This window comes from Merops nubicus, unplaced genomic scaffold, assembly GCF_000691845.1.
Source record: "Merops nubicus isolate BGI_N331 unplaced genomic scaffold, ASM69184v1 scaffold502, whole genome shotgun sequence".
NCBI lineage: Eukaryota > Metazoa > Chordata > Aves > Coraciiformes > Meropidae > Merops > Merops nubicus.
Window position 1 is genome coordinate 26,173 of NW_008592617.1, and position 23,207 is coordinate 49,379.

The following is a 23,207-nucleotide window of genomic DNA, read 5'->3' on the forward strand; positions in this document are numbered from 1 at the left end:
TCCTGCTTGAGCTGAAGTTAGTGAAACGAGTTAATGAGGACGATATTGACCCCAATAGCCTGATTAAAAAAACAAACAAACAGACTCTAGAATGTGCTCAAGGTCTTCTGAATTCAGTAGTATTTAGACATTTTTCTTAAATTACTGCTCTCCTGAAAAAGCAGGATTTTAAATGAATCTATAGGCTACTAGTCATATATTGGAGGTATCTTTTGTGGTATTCCTATTGTCTGCTAATTGGGAATCACAGAGATTACATCTTAATGAGGACAGGCGTACAAATATTCTGGTTAATGAACTTGTTTTGTTAGTACCCATTCATTAAACAGTGCTTGAATCAGTAGCTACCAGGATAAACAAACTCTTAAGATTAGAAATATTGCTAGATTTGAAATGATGTAGTAATTATTTTCCAATACTGGTCTATGACAGTTAAAATCTGTTAATTAATATATTTTTACCTAGAGATCATGATATAGAACTATATTTGGGTCTTCCTTGAAATTCTAGGAAAGCTGAAAAGGACAGAAAGCTTAGGAGGGCACCGTGCTGCCTGAAAGTCCTGGGTAATACCCACCTGAATGATCTCTTCTATACTAGTGTCCTTTAATGCAGTTATTGTCAGCTGAAGCACCTCACCTAAACATAGTAAATGTGAGAGGTCATACAGCTAGGATACTCTTTGTGGTATCCCATACTGCTGGACTCCTGTTTCCTGGGGCTAAGGTTTGCTGTTCTGTGCTTCTGTTTTCCAAGGGAAAAAGAAGTGCTTTGAAGACTAGGACTTGAATGGCTGTTATTTTGGAAACAGCATATAATTTATTTCACCCTACCTGAAAGAATTAGTGAGTTTATTTTTATTTCATTAGCTTTTTAATTTTAATATATAGTAAATATACTGAAAGTTCTTTTTAAAGAATGTTTTCAGCACACAATTTTTGTAAAATAAATGAATAAACATAATTGAGTTGTAACTACAATGTTTTGGGTAGTTTACAAGAATACCTTTGTTCCAGTGTTTGTGGTGGCTGGACTATTACTTGGATAAATCATTCTCCTAATACTTGAATTTATCCAAGGAAAAAAATAGAACATGGCTTTGAAAGAAACCTGTACCTTGAAATTGATTCTGTAGGATTGTTTCCCTCCTCCAGTCTGCAGTTTCTTATTTATTGTAGTGGCTTCATACCAGATTAGGACAAATTATCCCATCAGGCATTTATAGAGATTAAATATTAGCAGCTGCAGATTCCATTTCTTACAAGCAGGTGAATGGGACAAGAGAAGATGCTGCTGTTACCCATCTGTTCTTCACTGGTGGGGGCCCCTTACCTGCATAAGGAAGAGAACCCACCATGTTGCTGCAGTGCCAGCTTCAGCAACTGTAGAACAGGGAAACCTGATGGTATTGTTTCCCTTTGTGCCTCCTGCTCTAGCAAACAGCTCTGATTTGACAGAAAATTTTGCTAGTTCAGTTGTAGTGTGGCTAATCGTTTCATTGTAATGCAAGAATCCATTGTTAGTTAATTACTCCTTTAGGTCTTTCACTGCTGAAATCTGGCCATACTTAGTCTGCTATTACAGAGAAATTAATATTCAACAATTGGGCTTCTGAAAAGACAATGGAGGAGTAAAGGCAATTCTGGATTAGGAGAGATTAAGCCTTTATCTCAAGGAGGTCTTATTTCAAAATTACAACCTCTTTTCATTATAGCAATTTTCCCATGACTTTTCTGGTGTCAGTTTATTTAAATAATTCCTATGTGTGCATTTTTAAGATGCCACCCTTTGTCAAGGCCTCTCTGTTCATTTGTATTAAACTTAACCTCAGAGCATCTTTTCACTTTTGTCTCCAAGACTATTTTTTCCCACCTCCAGCCTGTTACTGAATGATACCTTCACTATGGAAGGCTACCAAGTCATCCTCTGCAGCAGCAGAGCCCCTTTCCTGGCTGTTGAGTCACACTGTTTCTTACAGTGGCAAGAAAATGCCCTCTAAGAGCCAGTAATTTTGACCTCTACTCCTCTAGATTCGTAACTTCTTAGAAGCCTCTGTTCTTTGAATTATTTCTAGGAAAAAAACTGCTGTGAGCAGGTTGCAGGAAGGGTGGATTGTTCTGGTGGTCTTTCAGTAACAGCCTTTTACACTGCTATTAGTGCCATCCAAACAGACACCTGTAAAATCAACTGATGGCCAAATGACAGGAGGACACACAGCAATGAGCTTCTGAACAGTTGTTTCCAGGTGGAGATGGTCATCATAGAGATCAGGCTCCTCTACTACTTAGGGCTTCCAAAAGGAAAAAAAACCCTAAACTTTAAAGTCCTTATACTTGCTGTCAAATTAAAGGTTATTTAAATGTATCTCTTGTGTTCCTGTAACAGAAAGCTCTATATCTGAGTTTAAACTATCTAAGACCAATGTCCTCTGTATTCACTAGTGATGTTGCTGTTTGCTACATGTGTGATTACTTCTTCTAATGCCTTATTTTCTAAGAGACCAGAATGTCCCTGGCAGTCATCCAAATTGGAATTGTGTTGCAAAACCATTGTGAATATGAGGGAGATGATGTCCTATTTTATATATATATATGTCACTGAGATTAGTTTACTTAGGGCTTGAAAGAAATATATATCATTTATTAAGACTAACAGCATGCAGCTTAAAAGTCATCTGAAACTGAGATTGGTAGATCATTTTACAGAAAAAAAAAAAAACCAACATTTTAAGAAACCATGGGAGATTGATTGCAAATAACAAATTCTCTTAAGTTAGGAGATGATAGAATTATAGCTGCTTTCGTAAGCTTAACTGACCTCTTTAGACATTAATATTATGACACCTGTTAAATATTATGTGACATTTTTTCCCACAAAAATAGGGAGATTTGGTCATTGAAGTATTTCAAAAAGTGATTTCAAGCCGTGTCTAAAAAGTTATTTCCTACTTATTAGGGATTCACAGTGTGTTTTCCTGTAACTCCTACCTGTTTCCCCTATAGTTTAACCAGGATATAGTCCTAATAATAAGATATAATGGGTAGACTAGGAATAGGATGTTCACATACATAACCTTAGCTGAGGAATTCAGACAAACACTTCGTAGCTCTGTGAATTTGTATATTTAAAGCTTATAAATGAATGATTGAGGAAAGGAATGTCAAGTGACTTTTTCCACAGATCAATAAAAAGCAAAGGGGAAAGATGGTTTGCTGGTTTTGGTGCCAGGGAGCCTGGATGACTATGTTTTTGATGAGCAGATTGTTTGTTTTTTTCCTAGTGCAAACTCCTCTGTTGTCCAAACCTTTAGTTTGACTTTCTAAATTTACAAATCAAAGTTCACTTGAATTAATATTTAGTAGTAAAATGAGCATTGTCCTTCTTGAAAAGAGATTTTGTAACATTTAGAGATTACTCTATCTGAATTAAAAACTAACCACTTCAAATTTTCTGTTTTCCATATATTATTTATATATAAATTTTATGTAACACTATTCTGTGATAATACAGGACAGCAATATAAGAGCAGGAACCAGGCAGAAAAATAAAAAACAACACTTATTTTGAGAACAGTGTGGACTGAATACTTGCATTAGAAGTCCATATACATAATGTGTGAACTCTGGAATGTGAATTCAGGCAATAATAATAAAATGAAATAACATCTCATTAAAGTGATTTTTTAGTATACAAGTGATGGGGCAGATAAACAGCATCAGGTGCATTTTTATAAAACCTTTCATTCAATTAAATTTACAGTAATCATAGAATTTGTGATTTAATATATATAGGAAAATTCTGTCTCTCTGTAAATACCTGTTCTTTGTTTGCACATCATGCACTCAAAAACTTAGCAATCGAACCATCTAACCATAAAATGCTAAAAGGTAGCCCTAATGCCAACAGCGACACTTTTGAGCTAAATCTGTACTTCTTTGTTAGCTGGAGTTGTAACTTTTCAATTAAATTGTATGATCTATAGGAAGCCAAGGCAGCTGTAGAAGAGACAAGAGCCCTGCGAAGTAGGATTCATCTTGCAGAGGCTGCACAAAGGCAGGCTCGTGGAATGGAGATGGACTATGAAGAAGTAATTCGCCTGTTAGAGGCTGAAATTGTAGAGCTGAAGGCTCAGCTCCCTGATCATTCTGGCCAAAATAAAGTAAGCAAAGCAGTCGCCTTGTCGTAGTTACCATGGTTTCCTTGCTGTTGTCATGTATCTTGTTTTCATTTTCTTTTCATCTGCTTTTCTAAAGTAGGTCACTGTTTGTCTTGTATTATTCAATAACTGGAATGATGTGTAGTGAAGGGGGTAATGTGAAGCGTATGAGTCTTCCTTTCTCCAGATATCTGTGGGCTGGAAAAATAGGAGCTAGAAGCATATATGGGTCAGAGGTCAAAATGGCACATCTCAAGCATTAAAGCATGGAACAGTTTCTGGACTGCAGATAAATTGTCTTTAAAGACTATGCTTATTGTTGTATGGTTTTGTATTTGTGTAAAAATGGCCCTCATATTAATGTTTCTGTTAGGCAAATATTAACAATATAGAGGCCTCTAATGTTCCTAAGTAAATTTAGATTTAATCAATTTAAATTTAAATGCTGTGAACAGTATCCTGCCACAAAAAATACTTTTTTTTTTTTTTTCCAAATTGACCCTCATACTTTAAAACCACCTCATCTCCAGTGAGGCATTTCAAAACATGCTAAGGAATAAAATATTGGAGGCAATTCTAGTTTTTTGCCCATAATTGCAGATCCATTTTCTACATGCAGTTGGAACAGTTGCAAGCAGGTTGGTGTTCACCTTGTTTTTCTCATGAAAAATGGATGTGCATATGAATTGATGAAGAAAACCTACTGAAATGTTGCCTTATTTCATCATGAGAATTAATTCAATATTACTAGATGTTAAAAGTTATAACTGAGCTCTAAGGTACATAAGCTTGCAAAGAAGCAAGTACATGCAACTCCCAGCAAGGAATTCCTCTCACCTAATTGTGAGTGTGATGAGATGAATCACACCCTAGGAGTTGTTTCTGAACATCTGGGTGAGATGTCATCTTTTATGTCAGGTATATTTAAAGCACTGTTTGGTTTTTTAGGCCTTGAATAAACATAAAAATTTTCAGAAATCCAGAGCATATGGGCTGCTTTCTTAGAGATTTGTTCCGGAGATGCTAGCTTGAATTCCTGAAATTCTAAGAGTGAGCACTCCAGTATCTGAGCTGAGATTTGATTCTCTGCATTTCTAATTCAAACGAAGCAGTAGCAAGCAGGTACCAACTCTCTAGTATACTATTTTTAGTATAAAAGAGTGAGGTCCTCTGAGGGCTGACCTGCTCCTTCTCCAGTAGCAGACGGTGAGATCAACAAAGAAAGGTGTTTTAATTGAAAGTTTCTTTGACATTCAGAGTGGTCATGATTATGCTGCTTTGTACAGTGTATGCAAACTCGTCTGCTTCCAGATAAGAAGATGAGTTTTGGTGGTTCTTTAATAAGAGATTTACAGTATTTAGCGGTCTTTCAGAAAAGTGGTGTAGAAACTTGTTTTTCATAATATTGATTTTTTTCTTAATTTTGGAGAGTATTTTGGCCTACGTCTTCCATTCAGCCAACAGCTTAGCTAAACACACACACTCATATACATGTGAAAACCAGACTCATGGTCCTCTCACATGAGCAGTGCCAGGGACTCTACACTGAGCCTCCAGAACTTGATCTAGTGGGAATCACATCCTCTGTAGCTGAAGTACAGAGGGCTGCATAACACTGATCAATAGGTTATACAAGTGCATGTAGAGAAGTCCTAGGGGGTAATTTTCTCCAAGATGTGCCATAATTACCCTGTTTGCCAAAGGGTGTACAGATGCAAACTAGTGGACCGAGTTTGTTCACATACTGGGTATTTACACCACCCTGCTGACAGCTACTGTCACTGTTGGGTTAGTATTTTTCATCCATTTATGACTCCGTTTGAACTGCCCTAAGCTTCAGCCCTATCACTGTTGTTGCTGCCAATTTCCATTTACTTTTGTATCATTTGCCAAACCCTGTTGCAGTCTGGGAGCTGATTTCTAGGAGCTCAGGCATACCTTCCTCAGGAGCAGCTATGCTTTTCAGAGACGTAGACCGGAGAGTGTGTTAAACATTGCAGACATCCAGTTCAATTCACACCATGTATCCTTGTGAGCCATGGGAGGAAATGATTACAATAAAAGCCTTTTAATATCTTGCTCAGGATAACACCCAAGACTTGAGAAAGAGAGTTACAGTGCTTGACTGCCAGCTGCGGAAATCGGAATCGGCTAGGAAGACCTTTGAGGTGGCTACTGAAAAATTGCTACAATTTGTAGAGGTAACTTTGACTTTCATTTCTAGCAATATGTTATTTGAAAAGTTTTACATTGATGTTTCTGAGCAATAAGCATAGTAAACTGACTAGAAACTAGTTTGCAGAGATCCTTTCATTGCTAGAAATAAATATGCTATGTAAGCGTGCAGATCCTTGTAGAAATTTACTGAATCTTTGTATAAGTTTACAGATCCTTGTAGGAATTTACTTATTGTTCATGTTTTGCTATAGAAAAAAATATGAAAATTATCAGAATTTTTTTTCACCTATTTTTTTCACAAACCCATATCAATTTCTATGAAATTCCCCAGCAGAAAAAGGCAGAAGTAATATTTGGTAATATTTTGAAATGTATTAAACAAAAAAAAAAAATTGTTATTCCATTTATTTCATTTAAAGGGCTTTTAATGTTTTGGTTTTTACTTCTGTCTGGGTGAGACTAGACTCTAATTACAAATCAAATTCCCCTCACCAAATAGAACATCAAATTATAAGGCATTAACTTTTTGACTGTGGCAATTTATCAACTGGTAACTTCTTGACTATGGCCAACAGGTTGTGCATGAAATACTTTCAGATAGCTCCACTTCCTCGACCCTGTTAAGGTAACGTCTTGTAGCTATTTTTCCTATATTGGTTGCTTTGTGTTTCTGATTTTATTGGAGAGGAGGGAATGGCATGAATTATAAATTAAGAGTTTCAGGATACGGCTTCATTAAAAACCTCAGAATTAAATTAAAACAGTTAGTAATTACATAGGTGTGGTTGTATGGATGTTTCTGTAAAGTAATTATAATATGCTAAGGATTAGTTAAAATTGCAAGGAACCTTAGCAGTGGGTTATAAATTATTTTTTTATTCATTTGTTATATTTGCCCCAGTGATTTTTGTATCATCGTTAATCCAGTAGCGTATAAATAAATTAAGAACATCTATATCCATTTAGGTTTTATTACTTTTCATGTTTAAAGTGGTACCTAGGAATATTCAACAAGATTTAGAGCAGCCTTGGGTCCTTTAGATTATCAGCATGATTGTGCCTGTATATCACACAATTATTTATGTAACAGTAAAGTTATTTGGTCTTTGTCCTGCCATCTTTTTCAGTAAAGTTCTCAAGGAAATCAAATCAATTTAAGTGAAGTTAGCTGGAACTTTACTTCAATACAAGCTGCAGGATGTGATCAATGCTTATATTGTGTCAGTGTTCTCATATGCTAATCCTGATCAATTAAATGCAGCTCCCACTGGCACTGCACAAGAGTGAAGCTGCATGTTTTATAAAGTTCATAGACTTTAGTAAAGTGATTTTTTAGTAAATGGATTGAACTATAAAGCACAAAGCTGAGGTGACAAACCGATTCACTAACAGCATAGAAGATGAGAATTGGATCTCTTACAGCAGTGTCCCTTCTTAAATGCTAACATGAATATTACGTTTAGGTAAGTTACTTTACTGACTGACACCCCCTGAATTCTTGACATTAGATTTTGAGTTGTGAATGTTGTTTGAAATGAACTTTCCTAATACCTTTACTGTACAGGCAGAACTGCTTCTGAGGCAAACTCATCGATTTGATAGTATGAATCTTTTGTATTTATACAGTGAGACCAAAACCAATCTAGAAACACAAGCTTGCTTTATTAAAAGTCACCGATTCTTGTATAATCTTAGCAATAATTACTATTTTTTCTTCTCTTAGTGACAGAAGAACAACATTGTCCAGTAAAGCACTTCTTGCACGGTTCGGAAGGATTGGACCTACTGTCACAACAGCTCTTGCAGCAGAAGCCAGAGACCTGGCTAAGTCTGTCCGTGCCATTTTGGAAGTAGACTGTGAGTGAGTATGTGTGTCTTTGTCTGCTGCATGTAGTTGGAATATAAAGTTATTCCAGGGTGCATTTTTTTGCTGGAAAACTCAAAGCAGCAAATTAATGCAAATATGAGGATTTCCAGAATCATGTACAACCAGCAGAGTTTCCTGACTATAACGCTCTTATTTTCACACCCGAATGTCTACAAAATGTTATTCTGCTGAATTTACATGAACATGTATCAAAGTGTCATAATGAAGATTTTATTGCTGTGGGGAGTGAATGTAGCCTGCAGTTTCATTTGGAGATACGTGTATATCCTCAGGTCATTAACAGAAATCTGTTCCCACTGGTAGAAATTGTGCTCGCTCAAGAGCAGTTACTGTAATAAACTGCAAGCAGTTGGAAAACTAAGAAACAACTATGGCTTATTATACAAGTCCCAGCTCAGGTCATTGGAACAATTGCATATTTTGATTGTATTTACCTGTGATTGAGCAGACATGTCAGTTCTAATCCAGCTTAGATGGATCGATGTGCAAATCTCAGAAATAGCCTCACATGTTACAGGACTTTTTGGAAAGATGGTGAGTTATGGTTGACAGTGAATGTTGTATCAAAGATTTTTGTTTGGTTTTTGTTTGGTTTTTTTTGTATCAAAAATCATTCAAAAGTGTCTAGAATATTAGAGTTACTGGTGGAAGTGAAGAGAGTAACAGTATCCAGGAGAGGAGATAATTGGTTTTCACTACTGACAATGGTAGAGTTCTGTCACATTCAGTTGTTTGTAACACACTACACAGGAAACCATACAAGGAAAACTTTTAGCTCTAAATGCAATTGAACTCTATCATGTGGTTGTGTCAAACACAATAGGTAGGATACATGTTAGAAAGCTCTAGAGCCACAGCAGGGATCCATTTTGTGAACCTGAGAGTTAAAAATAGGCCTGCAGAGAAGGATTTAAAGATTGAACGTCATCCTTCTGAGTTCATTCTGATTTGGAGAGTATTACAGATAGATTTGGGCTCTGACGAGCTTGTGTATGAGATTAAAGCTTTAAACCTTGCTTGCTTTCTCTCAAAAAAAAAAAAAATAGCGAAGACAGAAGTAACTATTTAATAGCATTCAGTCTGTAGTCCTCTATGCCAGATTCTCACAGAAGGTTTCCCATGTGATCTTCAGGTTTTTTTGCAGATGAACTGTCATCAAAAGTGGGCTCTCATGTATGCAGCATTTCATATATATAATACATCAAAGAAAAAAGTATAATAGACATTACATTGCAGACTGAAGGGTTTTCTGGAAAGATGTCACAACATAGTAATTTGTTAATGAATTCTTAGAGAATTGGAGTTAATATTTTTGAGATTGCTAAATGGATAAAAATGCATAGCTGGGCAACCATCATGATATCTTTTACCTTCTAAATAGAACTTGTCTTTCCATATTTGCTTTGTTTTGTAGAAATGAAGTAAAGGACCCCTAACCAAAATAACTTTTTGATTCACTTACAATACATGTGAAACAAACTCTAGGTGCAAAGACAAGGTTGTGGAGTGTTCTTCCAAAAGAAAACTGCTTCTCTTGTTAAAGATCATCCTTGACAGCCAGGTCAAAATGACATATTTATGAATTAGCCACACAAACTGTTCTCTTCCTCTGGTAATAGCATGACATTTTGCCTCAGGGAAGAGGTTTAAAGAAATTCAGTGTATTCCTGAAAGTCTGCAAGTACATATTGCCTTGTGATAATGCTGCAGATCAGTTTTCAGCTTTGTAGTTGAATGACAGCTATGTGAAGTGAGTTTGGCAATTCTTGAAGGGAGGACTCTGTTTAAAAAAAACAAAACAAAACAAAAACAAAACAACTCATTTTCCAGTACTTAGTAATACAGGATCCTCAAGATCCAGAAATGCAAATAAGAAAGTAATAAACAGAATAATCAAGCTCACCCCTTGAAAGATTCATCCTTCATCTTCTTGAAAGACTGTAAGCTATTTTTAGGGACTAAGTCTTGAGAGGCCTTTCTGCTTTGTTGAATACAAGCATCTCCTGAAGACATAAAATTACTTTCATCATACAAAGGATAATAATGCCTCAGTGAAAGAACTGTAGCATTTAAAAGTAGTTGCTGGCTGCACTTAGTAGACCATATGGTGCAAATCATGCTAAAAAGAATTGAGAAAGCATTTTCTTCTTTACTTTACAAAATCAGAAAAGAAATACACTTGGTACTGGTAATGGCCAAAATCTGATTAACCCTGGAACATACTTCTCTCTTCAGAAAAGAGCAGGCAATGGGCATTTTGAAATGTGCACCAGCATAATGCAGCTTTCCAGTATTTTGACTGCTAATTTCCTCACTCTGCCTCTGAAATTTGTATCCAAAAATACAGCCTTGTTCTTGTTGATATAATCCCAGTCATCAGCATCCATTAAGTGCTATGAAGCCTGCTTCCCTGCTCAGCAATTCTGAACTATTTTTTCCCCATCATGCTCCTTTACTATGTTGCCAGCCTGGGATCGGACACCTGACAGTCGTGCTGAAGTTGACTAAAATAATCTCAAAATTACTGTAGCTTCCAAAAAGCCTACTTACCTTACTGATATTGGTCTTGCTAGCCACAATATATTCGATTATATTTGAGTTACCCAGTTTTTGCATTGGTTTTCCTCATGTGCTGGTGGTCAGCATCCATTAGCACTTCTTCTCTTGATGGTTAAGTTGCTTTTTATTTTTGGGCCACAGACAAGGTCTTACATCTCAGGCATTAGAAGCTGAAATATGGAATCTATCCATTTCTTCCATTTGGTCTTTTTTAAACTGTATTAGAGTTAATTCCCAAAAGCATTCTATACTCAGCAAAGTTGTCCCTTCCCATTCTGATGACTGTGGGTGGAACAAAGGTTTGAGGTGGAGCAGCAAATCTTCACAAATAACAAATTTGCCATTTTCAGAAGAGCTAATATTAAGTATTCACATTTCATTCATTTATTTGTTACAGCCCTGGTGTGTTTGATTACTACAGCAGAATCAATGCCATTTATATTATTACTGCTTTATTCTTGAAACTAAAGTTGCAATGGTGCTATAGTTTTGTACAGATAGTTGGCTGTAGTTCTGTAGGAGAGTTCTCAAAAAGTTGACATGTAAACGTGGGCTGTTCCTCCCCTTCTTTTTGGTTTATGTCTATACATCAAAATCCAGATGTAATTGTAACATGGGTAGGCATACCCTGGCTAACTCGACTTTTGTTAATTAGCCCAGTGATGTTGAAAAAGCATTTGCAGTGGCTGAATATCAAATATGAGTCTTCTGCTGACCCTGAGAATAATGTCTGATTGCCAGCATTTGCTGAAACTTATGCTGCTATGTCTTTTTATATTTTTAGTATCAGAAAAAGAAAATTATTCCCTGCAAGATCATCTTTGTGGGTACAATTCTGCTTTGGGAGGATAGCATACCTTTAATATTCTGTCAGCTAATAAACTAGGACTGTGCCAGAAGAGCTGCTTGGGAAGGAGCAGCATAATGATAACTAAAGAGATAACTCTGTGTATTCATTGTTCTGGCAAGGCCATAAATTATTCAGTGAATTACTGAAATCAGACATAGACGAGACCTATTAAATTATACAATCTATATCCTGAATGCATCTGTACAGCTCCCCTTTTTAATAGTTTCTAACTAGCAAACAAATTAAGTCTTGAAGTCAGTGCTGTATACTTTAAAGATAAGGAGGTTATGTTTGTCAGTGAAACATTTTCTGAGACAGTAGAAAATATTAATTTGGTGAAATTAAAATTTATTATTCCTTTGAAACTTTCAACAACAACAACAAAAGTGAGTTTTCCCAAAAGAGAATTTATCAACTGTTTTATTCAGTGGAAAATTTCAGAGTTCTGCTAGACCCTGAAGGTTGAAAATTTTTTCCTCAAAACAAAAATGCTTAATGGGAGAATAATTTCACTGTTGTAGAAAGTAATAATATTGTTATTTAATAAACTTTTCACTGCTGAACGGACACATACACAAAACAAAAGAATATTAACAAAAAAAAAAAAAAAAAAAAAAAAGTAAATCCCAGAATCACTTTGGTAATTTTAGAATCTGACCTGGTCATCAGTGGCTCCTTCTACTTGTGGAGACTGCTCTCTTTTGCCACAGAATATTGGCACTGTATTCCTCATGTAGCATCATGGCATTATACCAAATGTTGTCAACTTCTCAAGAGCAGTGTTCCAAACCACATTTTTCCTTACACAAGAGCAGGAGTTAGGTGTGCATGCCTCTAGCATGTCTTCCAGGCCTCCACTGAGTTCTGAAGGCAACATGAGACATAAAAACTTTTCCTTATGTAGATGAAGCATCAGCCAGTTTACCTTGAACTCAGAATTTAGTTACTTTCTTGTTTGCTCCATCTCATTTTATAAAGACAACACAGAGCAAGACAGGAGCTTCAAGCTGCTGCTGAATGCATCACTTGATTTATTCTCTGTGGGGCAGAGATTTTCTGGTTTCCAGCTCTACTCAATGGAAAACTTTACAGAAAGTAGGAGCAGTTGTCTTCTAGTTGAATGTGTGCTCTGGATTGTAGGTCCCTGCTGTCAACCACATGCTGTGAGTGAACAGTGGTTACTACACAAACCCATAGTTTGTCCAAAAATTAAGGTGGCAAGAAATTTTAGTATTATTTTTACTTGCTGGATACCCACATTTATTTGCTGATATGAAAACTTTGGTAGTGAATATGAATTTGCTAGGAATATAGTTTGGGAATTGAGATAAAATTTAGAAATTTTTTTACATCTTCAGTAATGTAAACTGAAAATAACCCTTACCTTAATTGTAATTTTTCCAATACATAGCATCAAATGCACATGAGATGACACATGCATCCCTTTTGCCCTGTAGTGTAGACATTGTTGAATTTTTGCCTCATACTGAAAATGAGAATGTTTTGTTAAAAAATCAATAGCTTATCAGCAACTCTTTTGATAGAGTGTAAATCAGATCACAATGAGACACCCAAAGGTGAACAACTTATGTAGTTTTAGAGAAATTAAAATTCAGAGTTGCATAACAGGGAAAATGGTTTCTGTAATCCTCAAAAAAAAAAAAATAATCCAAGCATATTTAATACAATTTTACAAGGACACAGTCTAGAATTTCAAAGCTTATTCTGCATAACTGTTTACTGCAGCAAGACTTGGAATTTTCTGCAAATCATTTAAATTTCCAATTTTGCCTGCATAGCAAGTAAGAATGAAGAGTTGTACTTTTGACAGCGTTCAATAACTGTAATTCCAAAAGGAAAATCTATCCAAGAATGTTAAAACGTTTCAGTGCAACATCAAAATTGTATTGAGTTCTGTAGTTTAGACCTTTCTGTGGGAGACAAAAATGGAATAATAATTAAGTTTCCTTTATCTAGCACAGCAGTTCTTATGTCCCCAGATGGTGTTCCTGATACCTTCATGCTACTGATTTGTGTGGAGTTTGGGCTTTCCTGTACTTCCAGAGCTTTTTCTGCTGCACCAAAGGCTAACTAGATATACTCCACTTGCTTTTCTGCAGCAGGTTATTTGAACCTAGGGTAGTACTTTGCTTTTGTCTCCATTGTATTACACCCTATTTATTTCAAACATTTGATCCAGTTAGTCAAGCTCTTACAAAATTCTAATCCTGTTTTTCAACGACATTTCAAAGAAGTGTCTGTTTACCAATGGGTTTTAAATCCCAAATTATCCCTGAACTCTCCTTTCTTGGACTAAAACCACATTTTGATGAATGTAAGGAATTACATTGTTTTCACCAAACAGGTCTTACTTGTGGGTGTTGTTACAGGACCCCACTTGTTTAATATGGTGTCTAAGAATCAGAGCATCACAGTAATCATGTACAGGCAGAGTAGCTAGATAAAAGGTGACACTAAAAAGGCTGGAGTAATTTTATAGCCTAATCAAATTAAAATATATATTTACAGTATCAATTACAAAATAGGTGCCAGCGAATTTACTGGTGATTGAACATGTGTGTTATTCCCAGTGTTTCACAGCAAGGAAAAAACCAATTCACTGTCTAATGTCTGTATTTCAGACAGTTCTTTAACGTGACCTAGATTTCAGAAGTCTGTTGTTGCTGCTAGAAAAACCATTTATTCTCTCCCCGTTCACTTACCTTTAATGAGAAAAGATGAGTCAGCTTTTGAATAGGCACTGTCTGTACTGACTTTCAAATCAAAACATTTTAATAATGAAAAACAAGTAAGTGATATTATTATAGGTTAAAATGCAGATGAGCTAACAAGATTATTGCACTCTCGTTAGGTTAATTTCCAGCATCTCTGAAGGAAGACATAATTAAAGAGCAGACCTTTAAAAGTCTGTGGACTCATTTAGTTCATACTGTGATCCCACCAAGAAAAAATTGACTCTGTGCCTCTTCACATACAAGTTGTATCTTGGTAACCGTGGAGACTGAAGTAAAAACTCTCCAGAATCAACAATTTTGCTGAGTGGTAAATACTTCATAAATTGTCCCTCTATTAACTTCTGTTGACGTAATGCTTAGAATTTTGGTATATTAATCATTAACTATAGTATGATGATTTGACGTAAGGGAGGAGGTAAAAAAACTTCCCAATTTTGTAGCATGGAGATACAAATTGCTCTTAGTCAGAGGAAATACACAGGTGAGACAGGAGTGGGACCTGGAGGTCTCAACCCCAGAGTGGTGTCTCAGACTCAAGGCTGACATCCCTCCTTTGATGTGCCACCACAGCTCAGGCACAGTCAGCTCAGCAGAGGTGAGTAACCTGATGTCTCTCCGTGGGTCTGTCTGTCTGCACACCAGCCAGGAGGCAACTGTCGTGTTCCTCCAGGTACCAAAAACCAGAGCAACCATTACAGTATGGAGCTGAGCCAGAGGAGCTGTGTGTACCTTTGTGCAGTTAATGCTGAGTTAATTTTCTGTGGCTACACAACCATGAGCATCTTGAGAGAGCTGGATTAAAGCTGGTGTGGAGTGGGGGGAAGGATCAGACCTTTGTTTGGAATGTCAGTGTATGCTAGAGCTATCAGTGCTCATCTTGTCTGAGAGGGTTGGTGTGCTTTTCTGTCAGTGCCTTCAGTTGTCAAATTTTTTCACTTCTTTTCAGTAGGTAGGAGTGAGAAGCTGAGGGCTAGCAGAGTTACTTAGACATATATGGTGCACAAGTGTGATAATTTAAATGGAAAGAAGTGCAGAGAAAGCTGATTGCCAAGAATGATATAGGAAGCTTTTAAAAAGGGTATTTTAAGGAGAACTTGCAAGAGGAAAACATAATTGCTTGGTTCTTATGAGGTACAAAATGTGCATGTGTCTCATACTAGATCTATTACCTCTTGACATAAAGCATATGTATCATTAGTTGGGAGATAAGGATGGAGGATTTGCCTTGCATTAGTGATTGGTACAAGTATTCTGTTTGAATCCTTTATAGTGAAGGTAAAATAAAGTATGCTCCTTTAGGCACATGGTGGATTTTTTCTTTTTCCCCTGCAGATCTATAACAAAAAAGGAAAGGTAGCTATCCTAGTTTCTAAGAACTTTTGACATTATTTTTTAAATATGCTGGCTTTAAACTCATGGCTTCCTGTAAATAACCTTTTATTTATGTGTAGCCACAGTGTTTTTGTAGCAGGCTAAAAGATTTTCTTCTGTTAATGAATTTTTACAATTCTTTCTTCAAAAGGAAAAAGTATTACTTTAATCTGTACTTACTGTGAAATGGGCTGAGCAGAGAGTAGTTCTGTGTCTCCCAATTGTAGGTGGCTCATGCCAGCCCCCTGTGCAGTTTAATTTCATCATCAGTGCAAAAAAGTAAGATATTACTTAGCAAGAAGGGCCTATCATGTAATACTATGGCTTTTTAAATCTCAGACAATTTCTGCTCCTTTCTAATTTTAGGCAGTCCTTTTAATTTGTTACCAATGAATGCTTTCTAATTAAACTTATATTTAACAATCACATGCGTCAGTGAGCAATGTGAGGTGACAGTGATGGAAGTGGGTGGGTAGCACAATAGATGGTGACAAGAGAAGTTGATCCAGTAAGGAAAGGAGAAGATGGATGAATTCCGGAGCAGAGTACTCAGGGGAGCCTGGGAGTAGGGAAACTGAGGAAAAAAGGAATGGTTTAGAGGTGGGCCGCACAATTAGGCTGTTCCTAACGACCTAGTCCTGGTGGTGAATACCCCATGTGCAGAGGTTTGTATTTCTGGAATAGGAATGTGTTATTCCAGATTCTTTTTAATCAGCTGAAAGTGAATTTTACCAGTTCAGAACAAAAATGTTCCCAAGAGAGTACTTACCTCTACGAATGCAACTTTTTTTTTGGCTTATGTGTGGAGTTCCCCCATTATGGACCTTTTCTCTAATCTTCTAGTAAATCATGTGTTTCCTGCCTTCTTTTCAGTGAGTCAAGATTTGCAGATATAAACAAAATTAATTTCAAATTAACTTACACAAATATTCCTCAAAAATTACTTTGTAAATTGTAGTGTATTCATCCAGCAATGGAAATAATTATGTGTTCCTGATCAATCACAAATAGCATTGTGGTAATGTTAACAGCCAGTACAGGAACACTGGGGGGAAAAGCCTGCAATTAATTCACAGAAAGGAATATTTTTTTTTAAAAAAGCTGGATAAGACTAAAAAATAACATAATGGGAACAATACTTACTATTTTTAATACCTGATCAGGGAGCATTACAACCTATATGATCCTGGGGTACTGTACTTCTCTTGCGCTGTCACTGTTTGACACTGTTATTGCAGCCTTTAACATTAAAATAAATAAAGCATCTGTGAGTTGGCAAACTAAAGCACATGGGAGCCACTAGAGGATAAGGAGCACGGGGATGATTTTTTTTTTTTATCCTTTGCAGCTTTCTCTGTGAAAGAGGTAGGTTTCTGCATGCTGCAGTTTTCTGATTTTCTGCATTGCCTCCACCTTATCTACAGGCTCTTCAACCACAGTAAACAAAAGCATGGGGAGGTTGGCCACTGCATTCTTATTAATTTATTTCCACTGGACAGCCAGTATCATTTCAGTAAGCATCAGTGCAGGTGAAAAAATAATTGTCAGATAATCAGTATGTTAAACACTTTAAAAAGCAAATAATACGATCCATTGGATCATGCAGAATTCAATAGTTGGTCAGAATGTGCTTGACCTCCTCAAAACTGTTTATTAATCTTCTGACTATCAAATATGTGGTATGTGAAAAGACATTGAAAGCCAAGTGTGCTATATATAGATTGTATTGTAAGCATATTGAAATAATAAGCTTGTTTTTTTCAATATAAGTTGCTAAATGATGCTTTTTTTTTTTTTTTCTGAAAGGTGATTACATTACAAAAATAATCGTTAGCAGTACTTTGAATTCCTTTCACATCAGCATTTCAAGGAACAGTTTTCAGCTAGTTGTATGCTAAAAGACATTGCCAGTTTCACATCAGTGGCTGGTGTAGATGCTCAGGTTCCAGCCTGTGACAGGAGGTAATGGAATTAAACTGTTTTACCTCTGGACTAAAAGAAGGAGTTATCCAAAAGATGATTTACTTTTTTAAAAAAATGACTTTAATTTTTTTTTTTTTAAATTGGCCACCAGTGGCTTATTTACCTTCCCTGTTCTCACCAAGGTCTGTATCTTGTCCAGAGTACTTCAGAACAGCAGCTTCTGTTTGGTGAAGCTGACAGCGCCATACTTCATCTGCTGTATTCTTTCCATTCCCTTTAAGAGTCAGAATGTTTTATAGTAATGTTATTTTGAAGCATGTACTGCAAGCTCTGGTGACTTCTGCCATTTCTCTGTAATTGCTCGTACATGTTTGATTGCTGTGAGCTAGGCAGAAGAAAGTATTTTATTGCCCTTGTTAAGTGTGTTGTGCTTATTTTGTTCTTTCAGTGCTAACCTCCTGCATGGATAAAAATGAGCATCAGCTAGACTGTTTGCTTCTCATTTTCATAACAATCTAAATTGCTTGTGTCCTACAGTACTTAAAACTGGATTCGAAAGCAGAATATTAGTCTTTATTTGAAAAATACATAGTCTGGGGTTTTTTTTGTATTTCCAGCATTCAGCTTCTGAAAAGGTACATTTTTTCAAGTAATGTTTCAGGGAGATAATTCCTTATCCTTCTGGAAGACATAGAGTAGCAACCTCATTGCCCAGATGATTATAGCTCTCACTCATTTCTGAAGAACTTAAGTGCACACACTGAGCAGAGTTTGTTCTGAATTTGGATTTCCTTGTTTTTTAAGTAGGAGAGCTGTATGTCTACAGTAATGTCTGATCACATGTACCAGCTGAGGTCATTCTCATTTCCCTAAATTAGTCAGCTGACTGGTCATTGTTCCTATATTACAATTTCTGTTGTATCCATACTGTTTCTAATTAGCTGTACCAAGTTATTCACAGGCAAGTATTAGAAAAGAAACATTTGTAATAGTAAAAATTACCGTAAAGATCTGAAAGCTGATCATGTAATCCTCCATCAGGAGAAGCAGACTGTTTTGTAACTCTCATTCTAAATTGCAACTTGATATGTTGTAATTGCTTTAATAGGAGATTATTGAGTTTGCCAACATAGATGGGTCAGTACCTTAGGATTAATAGGAAACGGGAGAACACAATGTCATCTTTCACCATGCCCTGAATATCCAAAGTAAGAAAAACATGTTTCTGAAGCATGGTTTCTAGGAACAAGACTGAAGGGAGACAAGCCACTCTGCCAACTGTAGTCTGAATTAGCATCAATTTCAGTTGCTAGTATGTCCCAGATGTCTCCACTCGAAAACTACTTATTCCATCTTTGTTTTATTAAATTACTAGCAACAAAAGAAAAAGAACAATTTCTCTAAAATGGACTTTGATATGTGAAAGACAGGAATGGAATGTCCCCTTAGCAGAGTATTATTCATAAAATGAAACACATTTGTTGTGGGAAGAGCACTTGAAATGGTCTAAAGTGGCACACACACACATGCCAGAAATGCAGACTCATTCTGAAAGCTGTTTTTCTGAACTTGAATTTTTATAGTTAATTCACAAAAAAAAGGAGCAAAATACAGTACATGTTACTGACAGCCTCAAAAACTAAAGGGCCATTTTATGCCTGCACCTCATTGAGCAGACTCAACAAACAAGGCTGGATATTTCTCCACAGATTTTTGCTTTAGCTGTGTCAAATTGCATAACTCATAGGGGAGTTCCTCTGCCAGCCTTCTAGTTTCATGTCTGGGATATTCCCATATTCCAGTTGCACTCAGGAGTCCAAGCCCAGATAACTCAGGACTAGCAAGTCAGATCTTCAGCTTTCCATCCTCTGCATTGCCTGGATAGCTCAAAGAAAAGAGCCAAAGGCACTGGGGATCTTAACTAACATATTTTAGATTATTACTGAGACCACATGAGGAATTTTAAGAGTTGATAAGAGCTGAATTGGTGGATATTGAAAAGAGATCAGGATTCAAAACCTCATTTATCGAGTGATGGAGAAAATAGTTTATCATGTCCTTCAGAAAATCTTGTATACGGCAATAATTTTAGCAGGTAATTCCTATTACTTGGAAAACATCATAATTTTTTAGAATCTAATATTAAATATAAATAAATTATAAGGAGGTAAATAAAGGGTAGTTCTGAGCTAGCTCATGCTTTCTTACTGAAAAAAAAATACCTGTAACTGGAAAAGTCAAGCTAGGTATAAGGATATGTAAAAAAGACATCCTTGTTTCTGTTCCTTGTCAAAGAATGTGTTCATTGTGAATACCTGCACTCTGTGGCTTTTGAGCTCCGGATAGGTGTTATGTCTCTTAAGCTGATGCTTCGTGTTAATTGCAGATGAGGTGTTTAATGATGCAGCCACAAGGTTGCTGAGCCCTAAGGGGAAATGAACTGTAGCCAGACTCCTTTCTGTGGTGGATGAGGAAGCTGTGAGCACTGCTGGAGATCAGGTTATGATTCCCACAAGCGTTTTCAGGGCCAGATTACCACCTCTGGTAGGCAGCTATCCTTAAGCAGGCTTTTCAGATTCATCACTAATGTTTCTGTCACAGCTGATAGTGGAAGCAGGGTTTTAAAGTCTGGCCTTAAGGCCAAAATAAAGCACTTAAGGACATATTTATCTTGAAGCATTTAAATAGTCCCACTTTGGCCCAGTCTAGAGAGATTCCTAGTAAACAGTATATTTTTTAACAATTCTTGCTATGGTCTCTAAATCTCTAATTTCCTTTGAGTAATTTTGTCAGAAAATAAGAAAAATAAAACCTATTTGGACTGCAGTAGTTAGATGCTAGGGAAATAGCTGTCAGCTTTGAGTCAACTGAACAGTCATGCTATGGCATCTGCCTTTATTAATTTCATCTGTTGATCTCCACATTTCTTTTGCTTTAATATTTTTTAACTAACTTATTGGGGAAGAAACACCCAACTACAGCACAGTTTCTAGGTTTGGTAACTGTGAGGCTTTTTCTTTATATCTGTATTTTCCCCCCTTGAGACTTCAGGGACATACTTGGATTCATCATGCTGTGTGCAGCTTTTATTGAGGGGCAGCATATGCATCCTGCCTTGCAAACCACAGGCAAAACCTTCACTGTCTCTCACTTCACACAAGTTTATAATTTGGGTTGATGCTTATCTTTCTGCTTACCACAGCCAACCAAGTATCAGTGCTGGAGCATCTTTGTCCTGTTAACCCGAGGAAGTGATAAAAACTGATGACATCCACACTTGAGCAAGTGTCAGGCAAACTTTGTTTGCCCTGGGGCTTCTTTTCCTTTGTGCTTTATGTAACGTTAACTTTACAGCAGTGGTTCTCCCAGCAGGTGTCCTGCAGCAGCAGAGGGAGCACTCACCAGGGATGCTGCCTCGCTGCCCTGTGACCAGCTGCAGCTCTACTGCTCTACCTACAACAGCAACTGGTTTGCTGTTTAGTTTTGTTTTTTCCCATAGAATTATAGAAATCTCCTTTGCATTAACCCTGATTAATGCATAAACTCGGAACAAAATAGTGATGGGTTAGAATGTATTTTGGTTAAACTGCACTTGGGAGATTATTTATTCTGTTTGGGCAAAGGGTGCTTTGGACTCTATCCATTACTTTTGCAGTTTTACCTTTCCTTTACCTTGTAAAAGATAAATACAAATGTTTGAATAGCCAGAAGCCCTGTATTTCCTGCTGAAAAGAAATTATTTTCAAATATTGTAAATCTGTAATTTTTTAAAGATGATATATGCAGACAACTGCAGCCAAGATATATTATTTATGAAGTTTCATCAAAGACTGTAGCAGTTCACAGAAGAAACTATAAATATGTAGGAAACCTAAGACTACTGGAGTTTATATAGGCTAAATCCTTTATCTTTCAGACTATATTTCTGACTGACTGAGCTCCTTTACCTCCCATTTACTCCAGGTGAGAGCTTAGCAGTCTTTCAAAGCAAGTCCTAGAACAGGCAACAAATCTGACCCTGGAGGGTGTCAAAAAATAGAGCACTAGGAAGTAGATCAACTTATGAATGATTCATGGCAAAAGTGAGCTTGAAGGAAGTGAAGATGTTGTCTAGGGAAATATGATGCAAAACATGAGAGCCTCCTGGCTACCATGGGAAATGCCAAGGAATAGAAGCACAAATCTAACAGTGAAGGAAGGGAGTAAAGGGAACAGCAGTGGAAAAAAGAGTAGTGGAGAAAGAGTAAAAATGTGGAAAATAAAGAAATTTTAAAATCTACAGATGTAGGTGGAACTTTGAAGCATATAAAGAGTGGTTAAGATATACAATCCAATGCATATAAAGTCAAAAAGGCAAATAAATCTGTAAAGCTCTCTCCAGAGTCTCGTTTATAGGTGACAAATATATGCAGTCTTCTTCAAAAGCACAGTCTTCTGTGGTTAAGAATACAGAGCATCAGGTATCATTGCTACTTATGTGCCACCCTTCATTTTGAGGTAAAAAAAACCCTAAGATTGTCAAATTACTAGTGAAAAAAGTGCATTTATCACTGATGAATGAAGCGGGTGGTGTAGGGGATCCATGTGAGCACAGAGCAGATGCTGAGGGGTTCATTCATAACTAAGCAAATCTGTTGTCATTTATTTTGGATATGCGCATTGCATGCAGGGATGAGGAAAGACCAGGGCAGATGGAAGCCATTGAAGGATGAATCTTATTGCCCTTTAAATCATTAGAAAATATCCATGCTGAATAAGGTTTTCATCTTCTATGGGAGAGGAAGGAAGAACTATTGGTCATGTCTAGCATATTTATAATTTAAAACATCCTTTTCTTCCTTCTTTCACAGGGGTCAGAGCCCAAAAAAAGTTATGGAGCAGCTACCTTGTATTTAAGGGCAAGTAGCTGTGGATTATTGTCTCTCAAAGGTAGTAGGTGGCATGTTTTTAGGAACAGACTGTATAGATCTATGCTAAACTGAGAATAGAAGGAGCCTGAGATAAGTGACTAATACAGGGTAAAAGTGAAAGGGAAAAAAAAAATCCAATGTGCTTTCTGCTTTTCAGGCTGTACTGAACAGTAATAGTGCCATTCTACAATTACCACTTCTCAGGGTCCTGAATTCTGGAATTTTGGTAGGCTTACCTTTTGCTCTTGGTGCCCACAGGTATAATTACTTCTCAGGTGGTTTGTACCTGCTGCACTGTGCCAAGGCACAATTCAGGAGCTGTCATGAACTCTGTTCCTCTTTGAGAACTGAAGTTATCCCTTTTCAGCTTTTTAAGAAGTAATGGCCACGCTAGAGACAAAGGTGTGACAGCAGGAGAAAAGAAAATGAGCATTTTAAGATAGAAATTTAAAAAAAAAAAAATCTATATGTGCACTTAGGGCATGCTCTGGTATGAAGCAGCTTTCAAAGCCCCTACGGTGCATGCAGTCCAGCACATTTTCCAAATAAAAGTTTTTAATCTGAAGCAGGCTCACAGATGGTTCTAATGAGCTGGTCTTTGAGATATACTGTAACT

General features: G+C 36.7%; 1 protein-coding gene across 1 annotated transcript in view; it reads left to right on the forward strand.

The window, feature by feature from the left end:
• Positions 1 to 23,207, forward strand: part of STXBP4 (syntaxin binding protein 4) — a 59,544-nt gene that overhangs the window by 20,641 nt on the left and 15,696 nt on the right. Inside the window, exons 17-20 of the mRNA XM_008935181.1 lie at positions 3,983 to 4,159; positions 6,241 to 6,357; positions 6,910 to 6,959; positions 8,058 to 8,191. Coding sequence (XP_008933429.1) covers positions 3,983 to 4,159; positions 6,241 to 6,357; positions 6,910 to 6,959; positions 8,058 to 8,191 — 478 coding nt within the window. The remainder of the gene's footprint in view (positions 1 to 3,982; positions 4,160 to 6,240; positions 6,358 to 6,909; positions 6,960 to 8,057; positions 8,192 to 23,207) is intronic.